Raw genomic sequence first — 25,355 nt, forward strand, 5'->3', positions numbered from 1 at the left:
ATTCAAATCCCAATGGGGGGCTGTAATCTATGCCTTAGTCATTCATATAACCTTTTAGGTAACATGATGAATTGCAGGTGGTCTTCCTGTGGTAATTAGTTTTACAGTCTGACCTCTCCTGCCTTCACAATACTGGAGCAGTTTAAAACAAATGTATTGCTAAGTATGCCCTTAGTTCTAATGGTTGTAAGCCAGAGGAAGTTGGGCCATTCACCACTGTCTGCAGCATTTAGAGGTCGCAGTGGCCTTACAGGGCTTCTTGGGTGCTTCTCTGTCCCACCATTTCCAGCAGGCCGGTTTCAATGTATCAGAATGTGCCTGCCTTAATGGGAATCTGTCACAGAAACATTTGTCAGGACGCTGAAGAGTGCTGACTTCCAGGTTGCTCTACTCTCGGCTGCAATGTTTCTAGAATCTGTATGTGGAGGGATGAGGCTGTGGACGACGGCTCATGGCCCTTCAAACAGATTCACAGCAACCCACTGGAGAGCTTTCCACAGTCTCCAACATCTGAATGGATTCCATAGCAGCTATTGCTGGTGAAATCTGAGCACGGCACATTGAATCTCAGATTCTATAACTGATGATTGTAATTCAAGACAGTCACTCAAACATACATTAAAGCTAGGAAACTCAAGGTGCTCTTAGATATGATGTTGTGCATTCCTCTAGTGCTTAACTGCCCCTTGCAGGTGCATCCCCTTCAATAACTACGAGCTGTCAAGTGGCAATAAGTGACCAACTAATGGAATGATCCACAACCACCACCGGCCCTAAGAAAGTGCTGTCCTAGAAGATGGTGAGAAAATGTTTTAAGCGGACCAGATCTGCCAATTTAATATTTTCAAATTTATTTGAGGACCAAAGCTTCACTGAAGAACTGATGTGCTTATCTTTTAAGACTTAACAAAAAGCAGATTCTGGTATCAACCGTAACAATAACAGTGCCTTAATATGTAAATGTCTTAAAACTGAGATCAGAATAAGTGGCTTTACTAGAGCTACTGCCACATTAGCCCTGCATTACACCTTCAGACAAGGAGAAATAAAAAGCACATTACATGTCAGATCTGGTTGTACATCATGAAGTCATGTTGATATTAGAGTATGTAGCAGATCTTTTTATGTGTGGGTAGATGCTTTCATCAGAAAAGAGTCTGACTGTCACAAGTGGGAAATAGGTTTGCAACAGCTACATCTGCAGTTTGAGTTGGGGAACATCGCTTCTAGATTGTTTTGTGGCTCTGTGTTTCCAACTTTTCCATTTGGCTCCAAGTATCTTATGGAAAGTCAAGCAAGATTCATGCTGTCCCACCCTGCTAGCTCTCCATTAGGCCAACAGTTTAGGTAAAGAGATCTCTGGGACTGATTGATGGACAAACCATTTCAGCTTAGGATGGACCTATAACTCCTGACTCCTGATGAAAGGCAGTGGGGAGGTGTTGCACTGCTATCCAACCTGCCTCTGCTGGACTACTTGTCTGTTTGATAAATTGAATCTAGGTGTTCAAACTTGCAGTTGCAATATCTTTGTGTTCTGTGGGCAACAAGAGCTGGTGCCACAAATAAAACAAATGGAAAATATTTTTCATTTGAGCAAGATAACAGAACTTAAATTCATTTTGATTGGCTTCAAAAGATTGCTCAATTAGTTCTTTCATACTTTCCAGGAAGATTTCATTTGGCTGACCTAATCAGATGTTCATGATCTCCTTCAAAACGTATGTTATTTTCTACAAAAAACATAAAAGAATTTGAGAGGCTATTCCAAATTTATCCTCCACGATCCAAACAATCACGTACTTGAGAATTGAACAGTCAGAAGCCATTGGAATGTAATAATTTGGCATCCTTGTGGTTGCTTTTTCTGGCAAACTGCTATCTTTTTGGCAATAACTTCCAGTGGAAATGCTTGCTTTTTCAATAAAAGCACTGTTTCTGAAACTTTCTTAGGACATTGTCAACGTAACCAATCCATGCTTAAATCTATAGGAGCCTTTAGTTCTTGAAATTAAAAGTCAATTTACCGACATTCTTTGCTCAGCCATCAACCCGGGCAGAACAGGTGTCACCCAAGTTAGACATTAAGCATTGTTTAAGAATTCTACGTAACCAGACCAACTGCTTTATGTGAGATTGATGCACTGGGTGTCATTCAAAACAAAGTATTTTAGGATATTGTTTTTTGTGACTTTGTTTCTGCCATTCCAAGGCTAAAATGCAATGTGGGTTTCGGTCCTGACTTATATGAAGCACTAGTGCCTCAATGTCCAGTCTAGATAATGGACTGCAGTGAGGCAAGAGATACTACACAGCCTGTTTCACTGAGGTGAGCATCTTTCCACAATTCTCTGTTTGTTAACCACTTTAATAGTCCTACTTCAAGCATGTGAATCTATGAAAGATTCAGTGCTCGGGAAGAAAGACGTTTCTTACCTGTAACTAACGTTCAGCATTTTTAATTCTTCCTTCAGTGCTCGTTGTAAGGGCCTCGCTCAATAAATGGTGTGCCACCCTATACAGAGTCCACGCAACCCTTAATGATAGTTAATGGGTGTCCAGATAGCAAAAGCTCTCTAGGGGTAGCTGAGGCGAGCAGTTAAAGCTTATCCAGGAGGAAGGTAAAGCACTTGAAATACCACTGTAGTCAGACAGTAACTCACTCAGAAGAAAGAACCACACAAGTGTTGCAAAAATACAGGATACCTTATTACAGCATTGATATAACTCCTAAACTGCATTGATATAACTCCATTTGGAGTTATTACACATAATATATACACAAAATAACCAGCAGAAATAGCATCAAATTACAGAGGGCCCAAGGGGAGGGCCAAACCATATACTAAGAAAGTGGAATGTGAAACGGTGACCCCACCCAAGGTACGTGTTGTAGTTAGTTAGGGGCTGGGGATAGTTAGGAACACCAATCAGGAGAATGGTAGCTACCCACCCAGTTGTCCCATAGACTAATTCAGAGAGTATTGGTTGGAGTTTATGGACTTCAGGGCCCTTCCCAGTGGACCTCGAGGAAACCTGCAGGCAAGAGAATGGATGGAGAATGACCCCACCCCAAGATACCAAGGGGTCAGGAATACCTACACACGGGGTCCGGGTGCAGAGGGGAGAAGGGACTCTCTTAGAAGACTGTGGATGCCTCGGATTGTCCAACTGCTGTCACGATGCATGGACCAGGCCTGTGGAAGCCAAGGATGGATTCCAGATATGGAGGTCCTGCAAAGGAAGAGGACCTTTGGAGGTGCCCAGGTGGTGCAGGTGGCAATGCCCACCCTCCTGAAGGTGAAGTTCCTGCAAGTCAGTGGAAGACGTCACCCAGCTGCGGGATCTAGGAGCTACAGAAGATCCCAGGAGTCATCTACAAGCTGTCCTTCAATGGTCACCAGATTGCAGGAGGGTCAGTGACCAGTCAGGTCACCAACAAGCGCAGGCAAATGCGAACAAGAGTTGCAGAAGAGTTTGCAAAGTTATGGAGACCAGCAAGGTCCAAAAGAGACTACCCAGGAGGGTGAGTCAGAGCTGGTCCTCAACACACAGGAAGGCCAACAGAAGTCAATGGAGCCCCATGAGTGAATCACAGGTTCTGAACACAGAGAGTCACAAGGATGCCCTACCAGCCCAACAAAACAGAAGTCCCACGTCACAGGAGTTGCAGGACTGGGGCTGATCTCTGGACTGCAGTGTGCCAGAGGCTGGGGCTTCTTGGCGCTTGAAGATCTCCAGAGGAAGAGTCAACTAGCCTTGTCAAATGCAACAGTTGTTGTGCACAGGGGTTCTAGTCCAGTGGCAGGAGCAGGGACCCACAGACTCCCAAGTTGGTCAGAAGACAAGTAGGACAGAGAGGAGGTCAACAGACTTACCACCTGTGTTGCAGGATCTTCATGTGTCCATGGCAGCAGACCCCACCAGCTGGTCGATGTTGTGAGTTGCCTGCAGTTGCAAGGGAATGACTCCTTCACTCTAAGGGGGATTCCTTTGTGCTTCCAGGTGTAAACAGACTCCTTGTGACCATAGAGGATGCACAGCCTTGGATGTTGCAGAATTATTGCAGGATCCGGAGAAACAATGTTGCAATGAGAGCCTTCCCATCAGAAGCAGACTTGTTCGGTTCCAACAAAGACCAGCAGCCGTTCCAGAGACCAGGGGCAGATGTCTTGCAGAGAGTTCCTTGCAGGGTCTTGCTTTGCTATCTCAGTGCCCTTTCCTCGGGTTCTGCACACTGCTGACCAAAATCAAATCATAAACATTTATAAAGCGCGCTACTCACCCGTGCGGGTCTCAAGGCGCTAGGGTGGATGGGGTTACTGCTGCTCGAAGAGCCAGGTTTTGAATTGCCTCCGGAATGCCAAGAGGTCCTGGGTGGTCCTGAGGTTGGTGGGGAGGGAATTCCATGTCTTGGCCACCAGGTAGGAGAAGGATTTCCCACCTGCCGTGGTGCGGCGGATGCGAGGGACGGCGGCAAGAGCGAGGTTGGCGGAGCGAAGTTGACTGGTGGGTGTGTAGAAACTGAGGCGGCGGTTGAGGTATTCGGGTCCCTTGTTGTGGAGGGCTTTGTGTGCGTGGGTGAGGAGTGGGAAGGTGATCCTTTTGTTGACGGGAAGCCAGTGCAGGTGTCTCAGGTGGGCGGAGATGTGGCTGTTGCGGGGTATGTCGAGGATGAGGCGGGCGGAGGCGTTTTGAATTCGTTGCAGACGTTTCTGGAGTTTAGTGGTGGTTCCTGCGTATAGGGTGTTGCCGTAGTCCAGGCGGCTCGTGACGAGGGCGTGGGTCACGATCTTTCTGGTGTCTGCGGGGATCCAGCGGAAGATCTTTCGGAGCATGCGGAGGGTGAGGAAGCAGGAGGATGATACGGCGTTGACTTGTTTGGTCATGGTGAGAAGTGGGTCCAGGATGAAACCGAGGTTGCGTGCGTGGTCTGAGGGGGTTGGTGCGGTGCCAAGGGCCGTGGGCCACCAGGAGTCATCCCAGGCGGACGGGGTGTTTCCGAGGATGAGGACTTCCGTTTTTTCTGAGTTCATTTTCAGACGGCTGAGTTTCATCCATTCTGCGATGTCTTTCATTCCATCTTGCAGGTTGGTCTTGGCGCTGGTGGGGTCCTTGGTGAGGGAAAGTATCAGCTGAGTGTCGTCGGCGTAGGAGGTGATGTTGATGTTGTATTTGCGTACGATGTCGGCGAGGGGGCTCATGTAGACATTGAACAGAGTCGAGCTGAGCGAGTAGCCTTGTGGGACGCCGCAGATGATCTCGGTGGGGTCTGAGCGGAAAGGTGGGAGGTAGACTCTTTGGGAGCGGTTGGAGAGGAAGGAGGTGATCCAGTCCAGGGCCTGTCCTTGGATCCCGGTGGAGCGGAGGCGGGATATTAGGGTTCGGTGGCAGACGGTGTTGAAGGCAGCCGAGAGGTCGAGGAGGATGAGGGCGACTGTTTCTCCGTTGTCCATCAGTGTTCTGATGTCGTCTGTGACTGAGATGAGGGCGGTTTCTGTGCTGTGATTGGCTCAGAATCCGGACTGAGAGGGGTCGAGTAGGTTGTTGTCTTCAAGGAAGTTGGTAAGTTGCTTGTTGACGGTCTTCTCTATGACTTTGGCAGGGAAGGGGAGGAGCGAGATGGGGCAGAAGTTCTTCAGTTCGCTGGGGTCCGCCGTAGGTTTCTTCAGTAGGGCGTTGACTTCTGCGTGTTTCCAGCTCTCAGGGAAGGTGGCAGAAGCAAACGAGCTGTTGATGGTCTGGAGATGCGGGCGATGATGTTGTCGGCTTTGTTGAATATGAAGTGTGGGCAGGGGTCCGAGGGGGCACCGGAGTGGATGGAGTTCATGGTGGCTTTGGTCTCTTCCGTGTTGGTGTGAGTCCAGGCGTTGAGGGTGATGGCAGGGTTGGCTGGGTCTGGTGTCCGAAGCCGTCATGTAGGTCGGTGATCTTACGATGGAAGAAGGTGGCGAGGAAGTTGCAGAGGTCTTGTGAGGGCGTGATGGCGTTGGCATTAGGGTTGGAGAGCTCTTTGACGATGTTGAAGAGTTCTTTGCTGTTGTGAGTGTTCTTGTCCAGTCTGTCTGTGAAGGAATTTCTTTTGGTGGCGCAGATCAGTTGGTGGTGTTCGCAGGTAGCGTTCTTGAGGGCAGCCATGTTATCTGCGGTGTGGTCCTTGAGCCAGGCTTTCTCGAGGGTGCAGCAGTTTTTTTTAGATTCCTCGAGGGTGTCTGTGAACCAGAGAGGTTTTTTGGTGTTGGTCAGTCTTGGGAGGCGTCTGAGGGGAGCGAGGTTGTCTGCGCAGTTGGTGATCCAATGTGTGAGGCTGAGGGCTGCGTCGTTGGGGTCGGTGGAGAAGGTGGGTTGGTTGTCGCTGAGAGTGGAGAGAAGCTGTTCCGCTGGGATTTTGTTCCAATGTTGGCGTGGGATGGGTTGTGTGCGGAGGTGGCGAGTCTCACGTCGGAAGGTGAAGTGGACACATCTGTGGTCGGTCCAGTGTATAGCGGAGGAGTGGCTGAAGGATACGTGGTTGCTGGTGGAGAAGATGGGGTCGAGCATGTGTCCGGCGATGTGGGTGTTCACCAGTTGCTTGAGACCGAGGTTGGTGAGGTTGTCGAGCAGGGCGGTGGTGTTGGGGTCGTTGTTCTGTTCCAGGTGGAAGTTGAAGTCACCGAGGAGGATGTAGTCCGGCGAGGCAAGGGCGTGCGGGGAGATTAAGTCAGTGATAGTCGCTGAAGGGGGCGCGTGATCCAGGGGGTCTGTAGATGAGTTACTCTGAGGGTGGTCCTGGGGTCGGTGTGGATCTGGAAGTGCAGGTGTTCGGCGGCGAGGGGGGTGTCTTCGGTGGAGGTGGTGACATTGATGGAGTCCTTGAAGACAATGGCAATTCCCCCCCCTACTTGGTTGGTGCGGTCTCTCCTGGAGATCTTGTAGCCATCGGGGATGGCTATGGCGATGTTGGGGGCCGAAGAGGCATTCATCCAGGTCTCAGTGATGAAGGCGACGTCCGGTGCAGTGGAGTCCAGGAGGTCCCATAGTTCAACGGCGTGCTTGTGGACGGAGCGTGCGTTGATCAGGATGCATTTGAGGTGGTTGTTGGCGCGTGGGCTAGCGGGCGTGGTGGTTTCAGGGTGGAAGGTGAGTTTGCAGCTGTGGCATGCGAAGGGTCCGTGGGTACGTTTCGGGTTGGCTTGGAAGCAGGTGCTGGAGCGCCCCGGGTTGAGGGCGTGGAGGGTGACGGGGTTGTAGCGGTGCTGCGGGGTTTGGGAGTGCTGGGGGCCAGGGGTCGTGGTGCTGGGCGCGGTCCAGGCGCGGCCGCCATAAGAGGGAGGAGGGGTCAGCTGGGGATGGGAGGGGGGCGACGAATGGGAGCAGGGGGGGCGGGCCGAGCAGGAGGTGGCGGCTGGAAAGCAGAGGGTGGGGGGGTCAGGTAGAGGGGAGAGGGGTTAAAGGTGGAGGGGAGTAAGGAAGAACAGAGGGAAGAGTATGGAAGAACAGAGGGAAGAGTAAGGAAGAACAGAGGGAAGAGTAAGGAAGAACAGAGGGAAGAGTAAGGAAGAACAGAGGGAAGAGTAAGGAAGAACAGAGGGAAGAGTCAGGAAGAACAGAGGGAAGAACAGAGGGAAGAGTCAGGAAGAACAGAGGGAAGAGTCAGGAAGAACAGAGGGAAGAGTCAGGAAGAACAGAGGGAAGAGTCAGGAAGAACAGAGGAGAGAAGAGACAAGAACAGAGGAGAGAAGAGACAAGAACAGAAGAGCCAAGAACAGAAGAGCCAAGAAGAAGGGTAAAGAAGAAGCAGAGAGAGGAGTCAGGAACATAAGAGAGAAGAGTCTAGAACAGAAGAGCCAAGAAGAAGGGTAAAGAAGAAGAGGAGAGAGGAGTCAAGAACAGAAGAGAGAAGAGCCAAGAAGAAGGGTAAAGAAGAGGAGGAGAGAAGAGTCAAGGAAGAGGAGTCAGGCAGAAGAGGAGAGACCTGAGAAGCAGAGGATAAGGACACAGACGGAGGACACAGACGGAGGACACAGAAGAAGAAAGCACACGCAGGTCGCGGTGCAGAGGAGAAAGAAGAAACACAGATGAAGGACACAGATGAAGGACACAGATGAAGGACACAGATGAAGGACACAGATGAAGGACACAGATGAAGGACACAGATGAAGGACACAGATGAAGGACACAGATGAAGGACACAGATGAAGGACACAGATGAAGGACACAGAAGAAGGAAGAAGCAGGAAGAGAACGCGGTGAGGAAGAGGAGTGGGGCCGAGGAAGAACAGAACACGCAGCAAGAGGGCTGCAGAAGAGGAGCAGAGAGCGAAGGGAAGAAGGACAGCGGAGGTGCGGAAAGAGGTAGGAGGGGAGAGCGGAAGGCAGAAGACAGAGGTACAGGAGAAGAGGTGAGTAGCGCCGGGCTGGCGAGGGGCTGGGCGGGGGGAGTACTTACTGTTTTTTTTTTTTAGCAGGACTTGCTGGGAGGTTTCAGGAGCCTGGGCTGGTGGAGCTGCACTGGCAGGGGGAGCGACCCACCCCCGGGTCAAGGGTCGCTAACTCTGTCGCGCAGCAGCCGCCATAAGAGGGAGGAGGGGGGAGGAGGGGTCAGCTGGGGGCGGGAGTGAGAGGGGGCGATGAATGGGAGCAGGGGGGGCGGGGCCGAGCAGGAGGTGTCGGCGGGAAAGCGGAGGGTGGGGGGGTCAGGTAGAGGGGAGGGGAGAAAAGATAGGGGAGGGGGGGTTAAAGGTGGAGGGGAGTAAGGAAGAACAGAGAGAAGAGTCAGGAAGAACAGAGAGAAGAGTCAGGAACAGAAGAACAGAGGAGAGAAGAGTCAAGAACAGAAGAGCCAAGAAGAAGGGTAAAGAAGAAGCAGAGAGAGGAGTCAAGAACAGAAGAGCCAAGAAGATGGGTAAAGAAGAAGAGGAGAGAGGAGTCAAGGAAGAGGAGTCCGGCAGAAGAGGAGAGACCTGAGAAGCAGAGGATAAGAAGAGCACAGATGAAGGACACAGAAGGAGAGAGAACACGCAGGTTGCGGTGCAGAGGAGAAAGAAGAAACACAGATGAAGTACACAGATGAAGTACACAGATGAAGTACACAGATGAAGTACACAGATGAAGTACACAGATGAAGTACACAGATGAAGTACACAGATGAAGAAAGAAGCAGGAAGAACACAGATGAAGAAAGAAGCAGGAAGAACACAGATGAAGAAAGAAGCAGGAAGAACACAGATGAAGAAAGAAGCAGGAAGAACACAGATGAAGAAAGAAGCAGGAAGAACACAGATGAAGAAAGAAGCAGGAAGAACACAGATGAAGAAAGAAGCAGGAAGAACACAGATGAAAAAAGAAGCAGGAAGAACACAGATGAAGAAAGAAGCAGGAAGAAAACGCGGTGAGGAAGAGGAGCGGGGCCGAGGAAGAGCAGAACACGCAGCAAGAGGGCTGCAGAAGAGGAGCAGAGAGCAAAGGGAAGAAGGACAGCGGAGGTGCGGAGAGAGGTAGGAGGGGAGAGCGGAAGGCAGAAGACAGAGGTACAGGAGAAGAGGTGAGTAGCGAGGGGCTGGGCGGGGGGAGTACTTACTGTTTTATTTTTTAGCAGGACTTGCTGGGAGGTTTCAGGAGCCTGGGCTGGTGGAGCTTCAGCGGCAGGGGGCCCACCTCCCGGCGTCACCAACTCAGATGAAGCCAGGTAGGGGGAAGGGAATTAGGGTATGGAACTGCAGGGAGATAGATCTGAAAAGAAAATGGTTAGGATAAATATGCATATACTCTTTCTTAACAGTATAAACTCACCAATAGACTCTGGAACAAAGGCGTCTCCGTGATATCCGATTGAGACCCTTTGTGAACTGGGCGTCGCCCCTTCTTTGAATCATGGAACAAGAACAAACTGCAATCTATGTACCTAAAGATGGCAAGAGCTTTGGACTATGAGCATACTCTGAATATTAACCATGTAACAATTATGCTTTCATAACATAAACGTTTGATCTCAGCCTAGAAATGCACAAAGATTTAAATATGTATCTCACATATTGTACTTTCCAAAAAACAATGAATCTACAGCTTGCTTTTCTCAAGCGCTTTCACATTTGCAACTGAGGCCTGAAACGTTTTACTAATTGAACTTGAAGCACTTTGATCGTCATGCATGAAGCGCTTTACTCATTATGCCAGGGGCGCTTCTACTTGTTTTGTCTGAAGCGCTTTGATCGTTGTGCCAAGGGCACATTACTCGTGTGGCCTGAAGTGTTTTGATTGTCGTGCCAAGGGCATTTTCCTCGTGTGGCCTGAAGCGCTTTGATTGTCGTGCCAAGGGTGCTTTACTCGTTTAGCCTAAAGCGCTTTGCTTGTTGTGCTAAGGGGCGCTTTACTCGTGTGGCCTGAAGCGCTTTGATTGTCGTGCCAAGGACACTTTACTCATTTAGCCTGAAGCGTTTTGCTCGTTATGCTAAGGGGCCCTTTACTTTTGGGAGGCAACAACCCCCTTCAAGATTTGACTCATCAAGACCTTACCAATACGAGTACGACCTACTCGTTTTTTAATTGACCATGGAAGCAAGGATACTCTGACATGCTGCCTCTCTGCCATGCAGGAAATCCGCTTTCTTCAGAGGAACTCTCCACGAGGTCCGACTGCACCGAAGTCTTCAAAACTAGTGAGCAATGTGCTTGGGTGTGGCTGGGCTTTATAGGCCTGCCACACCCCAAGATGGCCGCTGCCTCTAAAAACTTGGGAGTTGTAGTCCATTCTTTGAATGGCATTGATAAGTGCATCTTGTCCACCAATGTCCTGACCCTGCAGCTACATGAGCTTCACCACAGGGCAGGCGACGCTGGTCAGCACTTCTGGAACTAGCGGGGATGACAGGTGGTGCGCATGACGTGCCGCAAAGACCGGAAGCAGAGGTCAGGACGAGTGCTGGACCGCGCACAGCCTTATTCCTGACACTTGCTCAACGAATCTGGGGGCCCACTTGCGAGGGAGCCCTTAAGTAACCCTTAAAGGAGGTTGGTCACTCTCAGCAGTGACCCACCTATCAGAGTGTGTCAGGGACGTCCTCTGGCCTAACCAGTCAGATGCTCCAGAGGCCTCTGCACATCTTATTTTCAAGATGGCAGAATCAAGTAGGCAAATGGCAGAGGTCTGTGCACCTCCCTAGGTGAAGCGGCTGAATAGGGGGGTGGTCACTCCCCTGTCCTTTGTGCAGCTCCACGCCAGAAAGGGATCTGTGGATTCCTGAACTGATGCAAACCAGATTATGCAAGGAGGACATCAAATGTGCACTTCAATGCAGTCTTGTGGTGCTCAGAGGCCACCCCACCCAGCCCTTAGACACCTAATACACAGGGAAAGGAGGTAACACCTCTCTCTTGCAAAATGTCCTTTGTTCTGCTCCTCCGGCCTGAGCCTGGTTCACCAGCAGGAGGGCAGAACAGTGTCTGGGGTCAGCAGCAGCCGGGCTGGCATCTGGACCCCACAGGGCTGCACAGGCAGAGCTGGGTGATCCTCTAAAGAACCCCCAGAGTACATGGTATCATGCAGCTAACAATGAAATTGGCGTAGTTGCTGGATTCCAACAAGTTTGATACCAAACATGCCTAGGTTCCGAGAAGCCATTATGTAGTTGGACCACTCGTGCTGACCAGTGTCCACTACATACCTTAAGATATCTTCCCTGCTTATACAGAGCCCAGGAATTGGTCTGGGGTCTATAGGGGCATCCTGCTCTTGCAGGGGTACCCTTATAATTAGAGACATGCACCCTGCTCTTGTGCTGAGGGACCTACCAGTGGAGTGATGTATAATGTCTAAGTGCAGTCATCCGGTTTGGCAGTGAAAGGGTGCATGCATCCTTGTGCGCAGGCTGCAATGCTAGGCCTGCAGACACAGTTTGCATAGGCTCCCATGGGTGGCACAATACATGCTGCAGACGAGGGGGACCCCTGGTGTACCAATGCCCTAAATACCTAGGTACCACATGCTAGGGACTTACATGGGTGCACCAGTATTCCAATTGTGGATGTGAGAAGGTTTACTAGCAACCAAATCTAGGGGAGAGAGCACTGACACTGGGGTCCTGGTTAGCAGGATCATAGTGTGCTACAGTCCAAAACATACTAGCACCAGGCAAAAAAAAGTTCGGAGTACGACATCCAGAACCCAGCTTACTACACTCTTAATCTCCAAATTTGACTATTACAACAGTCTATACACTGGTGCACTCACATCTATTATACACAAAATATAATTTCTTTAAAATGCTGCTGCAAGGCTTCTTCTCACCTTCACCAAAGAGTACGTATTACTCCAGTCCTGCAGTCGCTCCACTGGCTACCTATAGCTACAAGATCAGTGTTTAAGCCACTCTGCATTGTCCACAAAGACTCCCAAAGAAAAGGACTGTTATATCTGCAAGTTATATTCAAGCAATACAAACCAAATGGAACACTCCAGGCTTGAACCACGTACTATCATTCCACTTTATCATAGGATAGCTGTAGGAGGCATTGCTTTCTCAGGCCAAGCCGACGAGCTCCGGAACTCACTGTCAGCCTGTATTAGAAGCACACAGGACCATATACAGTTCCGAAAACAGTTGAAAAGGTGCCTATTTTCTAAATAACTGCATCACCAGCATCATAGTAACACAGCCCAGAACACAGTCACACACTCAAGTGCTCAGTTCACTGCTTTCAGACCCGGAATTGCAAACAATTCAGCCAGCAAACCGCTTCTATTATACAGCTAAGCAAAAAAGGGGCTGACCTACAGCTTGCCATGACTTTATATAGTTATGTACTACCATATATAAGGGTTAGGATCCACAAAAATACTATAGAAATATTAAACAGAGGTCACCAACAAACTGTAGCATATACATATTAAATTCCATAAAACATATCTGCTATGAAAGGCCTATATCACCAAATGAACAGGCATGAAATAAATGAAGATATCTGTCACACATTACTGGACAATTTTAGGGGACTTTAATGTAGTCCATTCACTGCAAGTCCCGAATATCTACACAAACCAACTGCTTTTAAACATTTCACATAGACGCTCAGATATGGAATTATGATTTTAAAAAAATACTCATCCAACAGATCTCTCCACTTCTCTCTCCCTCCAACCATGCCAGCCCAGGTCCACAACTGTGCACAAAATCTCAGATTGGACAACTCAGTGCAGTAACCAGCTAAGTACACTGTATCAAATGAAACACCAGAAACGGAACTGCAGATCTGGTATAAGCTCCAGTATGCTGAAAACCATAAAACAGTGCATCTTTCTCTTAAATGTCATTATCCAACACACTGCTGCACGCTGCATCCCATAGTGCAATATCCACACCTCAATGGTCTTCACACACAACACAGAACTTTCCCACAAGGGATCAAAACAAAAACATTCTTTTGACCACACACTACACTGTGTAGCATGCTTCTCATGTAGGCAAGTGTATCAGTGCCCAACATAGGGGTAGTAAGTGCTATCTAAATGCTGCATTGCAATACAATGAGATGTCCGTCCGGGAACCTCTTTGTTCATTACTCAGTCTTTGGTCGACACCATAACCACAGTCCCACATGCCAAAAGAATTGTTATGAAGACCTATGTAATCTTTATTGAATATCATGTGAATTAATACAAAACATTCATGTTGACACATTTTTCTGAGTTGAGAATAAAAAGTACCAGAACTATCTATATATATATATATATATATATATATATATATATATATATAGCACAGGCCTAGGGGGAAGCAGAATACGTGAGTCAATACCTTCAAAATCTACACCCCAATGCAATAGTTCATACAAATTTAGGAGTGTTTCTTTCATGAATTATTGAAATCCTGATAACCCCTCTACTAAACTTACATGTAGCTCAATTCCCCCTTCAGCAACAATCCCTTAGATAAACAAGGATGATTTAATGCACACAAAAAGACATGTATATTTACAGTTGTTAACATATAGGCCTCATTTCATATCCTCATAAGTGTGATTATTATATACAACATTCATTTATTTATATATATAACTATATATATATATATATATATATATATATATATATATATATATATATATATCCAATTCTCAGGACTAAACTAACAAGTCCGCTCCAACTAAGAAAGGAAAATTACCAAATTGCTGCTTTCACATGAGACCACTAAAAGAGGAGTTAAACCAGCAATAGCTACTGACTCACAGATTGTTTTACACCACTCAGATTACCTCAACAATGATAAAAGCCAAGCTATGTTGGTTGTCCAGATTCAACCTCTCCAAAGGTCTCTCGATTCTGGCACATATTCCTGAGTATCTAATAACAACAGATGGGTCCCTCGAGGGATGTAGCGCTCATCTCAAGGACCTGACAATCAAAGGAAACTGGAGTGCCCAGCAATCAACACTGCACATAAACTTTCCAGAGGCCATTGCCGGAGCCGGGGACGCCATATCAACTACCTAGAGCCTCAAGCTGTTCAGCTAGCCTTTAAGGCATTCCTTCCTACCCTTATTCACAAGGTTGTCCTAGTCGAGATGGACAATATGACAAACATGAACTATCTAAAAAAATCAGGGGGGACACAGTTGCCCCCTACATCACAACATTCACCTACTGACTTAATATCTCCCAGGCACAGACTACAACTTTGCAGACCTCAGCAGGGTGCAGGAACAAGTCCACAAAGGGGAACTCTACCCCCCAAGTCCTCCTCCCATACTTTTACAGGTGGGAGGTTCCCTCAGATGGATCTTTTTTGCAATTAAAGAAAATGCACAATGCCCTAACTTGGCTTCCAGGTTCCCACACCCACTATCCAAGGCCAACGCACTGTGGATGAGTTGGTCAGGGATATTTGCCTATGCTTTCCTCCTCTGCCTCTCCTTCCATTTCTGATTAGGAATCTCAGGCAAAAATCTCACTGTGATGCTAGTAAAACCCATCTGGGTTTGCCAACTTTGCTTCACCACACTAATAGATCTCTCTATAGCTCCACATGAGAAACTCCCAAGTTGGCCGGGCCTTCTCACCAAGAACTCAGATCTCAAAGCTCTCAACTTGGCACTTTGGTTCCTGAGGTCATAGAATTTGGTTGCCTTAATTTGCCACCTGAAGGTATGACCATTCTTAAAGAAGCCCATAGACCAACCACTGGAGCTTGCCACGTGGCAGAATGGAAAAGGTTTGTTTGCTACTGTCATTCAAAACACATTGACCCTTTCAAATCCAATGAACAAGACATTGTATGCTCCTTGCTCCATCTACAAACATCTGGTTTAGCATTCACATCTATGAGGTTACACCTTGCTGCAATGGCTGCTTATCTACAAAGTAGACAACCTGTTGGAGTAAAAGGTGATTGTGGCAACCTAAACCTAACACTCTGACTCCTCAGGTAAGTCATGGAAATCAATCAATCAGATGTTATTTGTATGTGTGGTTTGTCACCCAAATGAGTATCCAGGCATTTGCTGAAGGTGTTTATTCAAAAAAACGGGTTTTCAGTCCCTTTCTGAAGAGGGTCAGAGAGAGTGCTGATGTGGAGGGGGAGGGTGTTTCAGGCATGTCGGCTGGCACGGCGGGGCAAACTCGTGGTATCTTTGCAAGGGCAGTGTGTGCTGAGTGGAGGTTCCTGGTCGGTTGGTGGAAGTGAAGGCGGTGGTTCAGGTAAGTGGGTCCTTGGTTATGGATCAGGAGCTTGAAGTGGAATCTTTTCTGGATCGGGAGCCAATAGAGGTCCTTCAGGTGTTGGGTGATGTAGGTTCTCTTGGGCAGGTTGGGGATCAGTTTGGCAGCTGCGTTCTGGATCGTCTGGAGTCTTTGTATGACTTCGATGGTTGTGCCTCCGTATAGTGCATTGCTGTAGTCCAGTTGGCTGGTGACGAGGGACTGCGTCACTCTCTTCCTCTTGCTAATGGGGAGCCACTTAAAGATCTTGTAGAGCATGCGGAGCGTGTGGAAGCAGGCTGCAGAAACGGCATTGACCTGGCTTTTCATGGAGACTTCGCTGTCTATAATGATGCAGAGATTACGGACGTGATCTTTTGGTGTGAGGGTGGGCCTGAGCTCCTCTGGCCATCAGGTGTCATTTCAGAGGGTTGAGTGTCTGCTAGAGATCAGAACCACTGTTTTTTCCATGTTGAATTTCAGGCATTTTTTCTTCATCTAGGCGGAAACGTACTTCATACAGTTGTGGTCTTTGTGGGGTCTGTTGAGAGCAAGAGGATGAGCTCCGTGTCATCAGCGTAGGAGATGTTAATGTGCAATCTCATAATGTCTGTGAGTAGTGTCATATAGACATTTGAGTGTTGGCCTTGGGGACGAGCCTTGGGGAATGCCGCAGATTGTCTTCTTGACCCATGAGGTGAAGGGGGAGGCGGACTCTCTGGGTGCCCCCCATGAGTAAGGATGCCATCTGAGCGCATTCTCTGTGATCCCAATCTGGCGTAGTCAGTTGATCAGTGTGTGGTGAAAGACTGTGTCGAAGACGTCCAAAACGACAAGCCGGATCAGGGTGGCTGCTTCTCCTCTGTTGAGCAGGGTGTGGATGTTGTCTGTTGTGGCGATCAGAGCTGTCTCAGTGCTGTGATTGGCTCCAAAGCCTGATTGGGTGTGGTCTAGCAGGTTGTTTCTCTCCAGGTGTTCAGTGAGTTGGAGGTTGATGGCCCTCTCCAGGACTTTGGTGGGGAAAGGGAACAGAGAGATCGGGCAGTATTCTGGAGCCCTCTGAGGACTGCAGAGGGCTTCTTGAGGAGAGGTCTGAACTCCGCTTGTTTCCAGCCTTCTGGAAATGTGGCTGTGGTTAACGAGGCACTGAGGATGGTGGTGAGCTGGTGGCTGATCTTGTTTCTTCTGAGGTTGAAGATCCTGTGTGGGTAGGGAGCAGTGGGTGCTCCCGAGTGGATGGAGCTCATGAGTGTGATCATGTTTGGTGTGCTGAGTTCTCTCCATGAGGTGAGCGGGTGGTCGGTACTGAAGGTTGATGGGTTACTGGAGAGGTTTGGGGATCAAAGTTACTCTAGATAGTTTTTATCTAGTTGTGTAAGTGGTTGGTGAGGGCATCGCAGAGTTCTTCTGAGTGGGGGATGAAGTTTTTGATGGCTGAAAGGCAGGCAAACTCTCTGTTGATGGAGAAGAGTTCCTTGGTTTGGTTGGCGCTGTCCTTTAACTGGTGAGTCAGAGCCTCTTTTTTTGCAGCTTTGATCTGGCTATGGTAGTCATTGAGAGCCGTTCTGAAGGTGACTTGGTCGGCGTGGTTCTTGCTACTGCGTCATTTTCTCTCCAGTTGTTTGCACCTGTGTTTTGATTTGCTGAGTTCCAGGGTGTACCAGCTGGCTTTTTTGGTGGTGCTGTGGGTCTTGGCTGGTTTGGTCAGGGAGACCAGGTTTCACAACACTGATGATCCAGTTAAAATTCTGTACTGCCTGATCCAAGTTGGTGGTGACATTGGGCTGTGAGGTGCTGAGGATGACAGTCCATTGATGCTGAGTGTACATGGTCCATCTGCAGGTGGGGGCACTGTGATGGATGGGGGTGGTGCTGGGGTGAAGTGTACGATGTAGTGGTCCAAGCAAGTGAGTCCTGTGGTGTGGCTGTAGCTGATTCTATTTCTGGATTTGAAAATGGGGTCCAGAGTGTGTCCTGCTTTGTATGTGGGGCCTGTGACCAGCTGCTTGATGCTGATGTTGTCCAGTCTTTCCAGTAGGTCGGTGGAGCTAGTGTCAGTGGGGTCGCCCAGGTGGTAATTGAGGTCTCCCTGTAAGACGTAGTGTTTGGATTTAATGGCGAGCAGGGTAATGAATTCAGTGATGGTGTCGCAAAGGCCAGTTCTTGGTCCTGGTAGTCTGTATGTGAGGGTGCCTTTGACGGTGGTATTGTCCTCAGGGTGGAGCTGGAAGTTCATGTGTTTCATAATGGGCGTGTTTTCGATATTGGGGGTGATTGATTCGTTGTGTATGATGGCGATGCCTCCGCCATGCCTGTTAATGCAGTTGCAGTGTTTAATTATTTAGTGGGGGTGTTGACATGGCGATGTCTGGGACCAAGACAGGGGTGAGCCAGGTCTCTGTGATGAAGGTTACATCAGTGATGAGGGTGGAGATGTATCCCAGTTTTTGCTTGTGTGTTTGCAGAGGGATCTGGTGTTGGACATGATGCAGTGGACTTCCAAGGTTGTCTCGGGTTGGCGCGGATGGTGGGGCACTGGTGGCAGTGATGGCCTTCAGTCCCGGGGTAGAGCGGTATCGGCAGTGGGTTCATGACAATGGTCCCGCTGTGTGGCACGGTGATGCAAGGCAGCACTTGTTGCATCCAGGGTTGAGAGCATGGAGACTGCAGAGGAGAATCTGTGGAGGTGAGTAGGGCCAGGGTTCCTAGCCCTAAGCACGGTACAGGCATGGATAGATGCAGACATTCTTGTCTTCGGTGTGCCTGCTGCGAGCGGTCATGCAACGGCCTCCTTAATGAGTCCTGGAAGGTGCAAGGGGCTGGCAGAGAGGCAGGAGGTCAGAGGGCAGAGGAGGGAAAAAATAGCAGGGAAAAATGTACAAAGTACAGGCAACCACAGGGCAGAGCAAGGAGGCAAAGCAGAACTGGACAACTAGGGTCCAGAAAAACTATAATTACACTTTACAAAAAACACTTTACAAAAAACAATTACAGTGACCGCGATTACGCAAAACGATAAGTCTGCCCAGGTGGACCGCTGGATTGAACCGGTGGCCTTGTGTACTGCAGCTAGGCAGCAGACATCAGGAGCAAGGCAGAAGCGGCGGGGAAGAGCGCTGAGACCAGAGCCAGATACTACTCACTGGAGGTCGTTCAGCAGCCTCCATAAGAAGTCCTGGGAGGTGGGAGGGGCTGGCAGGGAGGTAGGAGGGCAGCAGAGGAGGGAAAAAACAGCAGGAAAAAATGCTGGGAAAAAACTGACAAAGTACACACAGCAACAGGGCACAGCAAGAAGGCAAAGCAGAACAGGGCAACTAAGAGTCGAAAAAAAAAAAAAACTATAATTACACTTTAAAAAAACACACTTTGCAATAAATAGTTACCATGACAGCAATTATAGAAGGCGGTGAGTAAGTCCAAGTGGACCTCGGGAACAAACCAGCTGCCTTGATTGCTGCAGCTGGGCAGCAGACATGAGAGGAGCAAGGCGGAGGCAGCGGAGGAGAGCACTGAGACAGGGGTGAGAGGAAACGGATCATACCCTTTTTGTTCAGGTACTCACCCATGCCAATGTGACACAAGTGTGAACTGAATTTTCTATGTATTTTTTTAACCAAACTACATTCTGATATAAAAAGCATGTGCTGCAATAATTAGGCAGAGAAGACAAAGCAGGCAAGGTAATATTACGGTCAAAGTGAAGCAGATACACAACCCCACCATTTTGTGTGTTTCTGAATAGTCAAGAGGTTCCTACCATATACCTATGTCTAGATCTGAGAGCACGGTGGCTGTAGCCTGGCCCGAACTAAAAGAATGCCCCCATCCCTGGATAGGATAGCAGGGGTCTGCCTGTTGTGTATATGACAAGCCTCTTGTGAGGTTGAGAAGTCAATGCCAGCAAAGCTGACTGTCTGGTAGTATGCATCCCAGGATGATCATGACCGGAATGCCCTATACCCCACCTTGGGTTTATATAATCACCCATGCCTCATTTGGAACACAGTTCTGATGTAATGCTGTGTCTCTGAGATGGAAGCTGGCTCCTGGGTTGGCAACAGAAGTTAGCATATCATGTACTGCATGTAACAGCTTCGAACAAAAAGTGAAGATTATACATGGAACAAAGGCTGATTAAATGTGCAGCAAGAACCTTGCCTTCCTAGAATGAAGCTGATGAGATATGTAAAAGCAATTGCTAAAAAGCAGACTTGCTAAAACATGAATAAAAATTTAAATTAATGTAAAATGGGCACAAGCTGTGAAACTAAAGTCCGGCAGGGGTGCCCAACCAGGGGTGCTTAAAGGGTTCTCATGACAATAGTCCGCACCACACACCTTTACAAAACACTATTGTGTGGATGTGTTATGATGCCAGCAAGCCAATGTAGGTCAGGCAGTGCTACGCACACTCTTTCAGAGAACTGCAACACCCATGGGTTACTCACTGCATGTAAGGGGGACTGCTTTACAGGTGGCCCGTTGCAGTTTCTTCACTATAATCACATTGACATCTCATTACTTATGCTTATACACTCCATTCTCACCCTCTTATGGGAAAACTGTCAAACAATGGAGTTGATGTCCATGTGCTTTATCACAGAGAGGGGGAGTCACTACACCTTGTGACTTGAAAGACTTTCTTTGAAGAAAAACAGCTTGTACACATCTGGACCCAACACTAGATGTCAAGAGTATACAAAGCATGCGAATCTACAGCAGTGTTTACAACAGACAGATCCTTACAGAGTAAGTAACCTATTCCTTCTCTCAGATCTACAAGTTGTGTTCTGCTGTGGAAGAGGAACTGGATCAGCCCTGCTTTCTGCCTGGTTTGATATGAAGACCAAAGTTGACTGGAACAAAGTCATTGTGCTTGTTCCCCGGGACTTGAGTGACATGTTTGAAACTTTCAAATACTGCTTCCTCCTAGAGAAACTATAGGAAAATTACCTCAAGGAATGTATTTCACTGTTCCACTTTCACTGTCTTCTTGCAGCATGGAGGTAGATTCAAAGCTCACTCACTCCTCAATGAAAGAATACCTCAACCCCATAACAAGTCTCATAAAGGTTTTCAACCATTTAGGCAGATTTGCAAGAGCTATGTCAATGACATTGAAATCTTTCAAAAACTGGAAAAACAAGAAAGCTCAATATCTAAAGATTACTTGGTTGTTGAACAATGAATGCTGGGCAATTATTTTAAACTTGCTGTAGATCCAAACGTAGAATTTGAAAGAGTTGCCACTTTAAGGACGTTTTTCCAGCTTGTAGGATTTCCACAAAAGCTACCATCTTCCCTCGTACTGGCATGTGATAACTCAGCAGATTGAGCCGAACCACTAGGTGGAGTCTATTTGCACAGATGCAATGAATTGAGTACATTGGATCAAAACAGCTATGTCTCCATGTATGTGGCCACATGTTGGGTCACATAAAAGCTTTCCACTGACTTTCCATGGCTAGATGCTCAGCTTTCAAGCACCTTACATAATTATCTACAGGGCAATTCATGATCAAGGCCTAATCTTCATCCAATTACATTTGCAAAGATATTTACTGAAGAGAAGCCTTCACCCTACCCTGGCACTCAAACTGATCACCCCTCCTTAAAAAAAGTAGGGACTCTAGAACTATTTTTCAACAAAGACCCCAAAGACTACTTTGAATTTATGAAGGCAGTGAAGACTTGATTTGTCCCAATATGATCCTTGTAGACTGAAAATCCAAAGAGAACAGCTCACAGGCAGTCAACAGCATTGCACCATACGAAGTCGAAATATAATAAAACACCTCAAAATCTTCCACACACCTATCTGAATAAAGCATAACTATTTTAACCTATTGCATCTGTTAATAGTGAGCTCCAAGTCATACCATAAAATACAGGCATCAGGATGATACTAGCCCAAAACTAGATCCAGCCACTTTAAGGATGACATATTTCACAATTGTATTAGCCTGTCACTGTTCTGTCTTGCACTTCATAGCAGGAATACCATATAATCATATTGTGATACATGCACAGCACCCAGACTGTTCGCATACAGGCCACACTCAATTCTCTATCCATACAATCGAAATGTATAAGTTTAGGTATCCTATCTCTCACTTATGTTTGATTTGCTACACACCAAGGCTCAACAACAAAAAATAATAAAAGCTGAACTCGAGTTCTCACATGTGACATGCCAACATTGCTGACATATGCCACTTGATAAAGATACACTTCTTGCACCCTAATGCTGCTGTGGAGCACCATGCAGCCTGTCTGCAAATGGGTTGGATGCCTCGTATGGGCTACGAGGTACTATATAAATGAACCTACATCTCAACAAAAAGGTTTTATATTTTCTAGTGAATGGGTATTAATGTAAGTTGTTTGTAATTCTAGCTTAAATTTGTAGTACAGTAATACATTAGATAATAGTAAAATTATGAAATGGTTCTAAATGCATCCATCGTATTTTTTATTTGGAATTCTATCAAAATGCACATTGTGTAGCTTACATTGCATAAAACCCTCAGGGAAAATGTTACATTATCGGTGAATATCGTGCTGCAGTCACACAAACTCAAAGCATCAAATTGGACAGCAGAAGGAGAGGTTTGAAGGAATAGGTAAGGGACTGGTGCATCAGTGAAAGATCTAAAGATGGTTAGGAATTTTCTCCATTACAGCAGCATCATTCATTTTCATGTTGGGCAAATCTGGTTTGGTTGAAACAGGTGGTATTTGGTTCCCAATATACTAGTTATTTTGCCTCACTGTTTTTATTATATATTATATAACTTATATTTTTTTGTGGTGAACCCCTTGCGTCTTGTGGTAAGGGCAATGTCCTATTTAAGCTTGTTACACTCAAGGTAGTGAACTTCTTGGTTGATATAATTAAACAGTTCTTTAGTGTGCCCAAAGGTTTTTAGGTCTCTGGTGTTGGCCATTACATGAGACATATAGCCATGTTCCAGAATTTAAACCCGTCCAGCTCATATGTTTACAATGGCTTTTAGCTCTTCAACCTCAGTTGTACTTTTGTATTTGATCTTCATTTCCATCCTATATTTAGTTTTTGTTCATTTAGCACTAGCGCAATGTTTCCTAAAATGATTTCAGACTTTTCTGCATCTACCGTACAACCAACAAGCAGTTGTTTTACTAAACGTGAAGGTAACCAAACCAAATCTTTCTTAATTTGTTATTATGGTGTGTCTGTCTGATGTGGCTCTTAAACTACAACGAGGTTAAAAAAAGTTTGGTTAAGGCATGGTCAGTAGTTAGCAATTGTAGAATATGAAAGCTATTGCATTCTGTTTGTGGTGTTGCATCTTTCTGAAAACGACTGTAGGAATGCATGAGAAAGTAAAACATTGATCCGTCTCTCACTGGCTTCTGAAGTAAAAAATGTACTCGCACAGAGAATGCACTGCTAATGCATTTGCTGAACGCATCTGTTGTAGATTCACTTGCTGTGCACAGTTCTGCGTTTCTGCAACAGACACCATGGGTCTTAATGTCATGGCAGTTCATGAGTACACTTTGATAATAATTCTGCCTCTGATTTTGATTATTGCATTTCCTTTGTGCAGGACCAATACCCTTCAATTGGTAATGGAGATTGTTTTTGGTTTTTTAAGATGACTTTACTGGAACTGTTGCAAAATCTGTGCTTGTGTACACTGAATCCTACAATCTCTATAGGGTAGATTTACATGTGTACTAGGCTGCAAATTAGTTGCAGCAGATGCACTACCCAATAATTGTGAATACTTAGCTGTATGGTATTCATGTATTTGAATAGCATTTATTTTTGCAATTTTATTTTGTTTCTTGTCTTTGTATATTTATTAATACTACATTTAACTCCTTATATCTTAAAATGTCACTCCTTTCAGAATCTACATTACAAAGTACAAAGGATAGCAATAGGGTCGATGAAGGTAAATTAAACATTTTCTTAACAGTTTCGTGAGAGAGAGTGATTGAGAGGGAAAGACTGAAATTGTGCCTTTCCCAAACTCCAGCATTTACCTTTTGTATAGGGTTATTTCTCTAATTTTAATTATAAACTTTGATTATTTTTGATGAAGCCTTCTTTGGATAAATATATCCTTAACTCAGGCGTGAATCTTTAACTGTGTTGTGCAAAATGCATTCAATTGGCCTGATTCAAGAGTGCTGAGTTGTACAAGCCATAAATTTGTACAGTGATTTCTATTTTAATAGTTTTTAATTGAGCTAATTTTATGGGGGGGCGTTCTTGTATTTGTATTAGATATTTTGTTTTCAGAAAGTTTTAAGCATATATTTATTGTGCCTCTCTGAAAAGCAGAAAAATGTTGGGTGTGTATATGTATAACAATATCGCCGCACTCTCAGGAGCTCATTCATCTGTTTATAGCCATAAATCACCATCCATATCTCATTCCCATCCTTCGCCACTGACGCGTTTCGACAATCCCTCTTTTTCAAAGTGGATGAGCCCTTTCTCTCGCCTTCCTATCTATGCTAGTTCACTATTGAAGGGCATTATGGGAGTTGTGGTACGATGTTTTCCCCTGACGTCAATTACTGAGCATAACAAACCAGTTTATTCTCATTGTTATGACTTTCAACTCAGAGGTGCAAATTCTGTTGCTACATTGTCCCCGTTAATCAGACACTTTCAGTCAGCTCCCTGCTCGTGGCATACGACAACTTGGAAAGGTACGAACTTTCAATACGCCTTTTGGCAAACCTCGTGGAGCAAAGTGCTAGTCTCACCCAAACAAGTAGTGCGCTGGTCCTTTCATAATGTATCTTGTGATGTTGACGCGGCCCTGTAACTGAAATATTATTCTGGTAGAACAGAGCCCAGGCGTTTCAAATGTTGAACTCATGAAAGACATCCACTTGTAAATTTTTCACTTTGAAAAAGACGGATTGGTGAAGGATAAGATGTGGATGGTGATTTATGTCAATAAACAGATGAATGTGAACTCCTGGGAGTGCCGTGGTATTTTGTTTCTGCTGTGTATACATGGGGTACGTGATCACGTGATCAATCAACCCCTAAAGGCTCGCTGAAGCAGTCAGAGCACGCAGCCTCATAACCTCTTTTATTGGAGGATATATATATATATATATATATATATATATATATATTTCTGATGGATACAACTACCTGTGGATACCTCACCTTATGAATTCGTCCTTGTGTCAGCATCCGACGGAAAGTCTTATTCCTAGCTGTCCATGTCGACGAGGACGTCATACTGGCACGGCTCCATGTGACTCCGTCTGACGTCAACGTGCCAATAAGAGGTCCTCTTCGGCGTTCTGACTTCAGTTTTCCTTTTTTCTGTGCCTTCGACGCCAACAGTTTTTCTTCCTGGCTCGTTGATAACTGTAAGGCTTTTTGGTGGTTACAATGTCGCCTCCAAAAAAGTCCGGTTTCAAGCTGTGTAGAGAATGCGGGGGTGGGATGTCAGTGACCGACCCCCATTCGGACTGTATTTGGTGCCTTAGTTCGGAGCATGATGTAGAGGGATGCTTTTCGTGCCAGAGCATGAATCCAAAAGCTCTAAAGGAGCGTGAGGCAAAGCTCTTCTTGGCAAAAGTGAAGAAGGGCCTTAAAAAGGACTCCTCCCATGCTTCTCCCAAAAGGCACAAGAAGCGGCATCATCATGACTTTCAGCGACGT

The 25,355-nt window shown here is 46.6% G+C and overlaps 1 protein-coding gene across 8 annotated transcripts in view; it reads left to right on the plus strand.

Moving 5' to 3' along the window:
• The window catches only part of LOC138299904 (membrane cofactor protein-like), a 439,137-nt gene that overhangs the window by 311,685 nt on the left and 102,097 nt on the right, over window positions 1-25,355 (plus strand). For 3 of the 8 annotated variants that reach the window (XM_069238611.1, XM_069238612.1, XM_069238614.1), the window contains one exon: window positions 23,569-23,613. The exons of the other annotated variants lie outside the window; for them this stretch is intronic. In XM_069238611.1, coding sequence (XP_069094712.1) covers window positions 23,569-23,613 — 45 coding nt within the window. The remainder of the gene's footprint in view (window positions 1-23,568; window positions 23,614-25,355) is intronic. 8 annotated transcript variants of the gene reach the window in all.

Source organism: Pleurodeles waltl, chromosome 6, assembly GCF_031143425.1.
Source record: "Pleurodeles waltl isolate 20211129_DDA chromosome 6, aPleWal1.hap1.20221129, whole genome shotgun sequence".
In the NCBI taxonomy this organism is placed as follows: Eukaryota; Metazoa; Chordata; class Amphibia; order Caudata; family Salamandridae; genus Pleurodeles; species Pleurodeles waltl.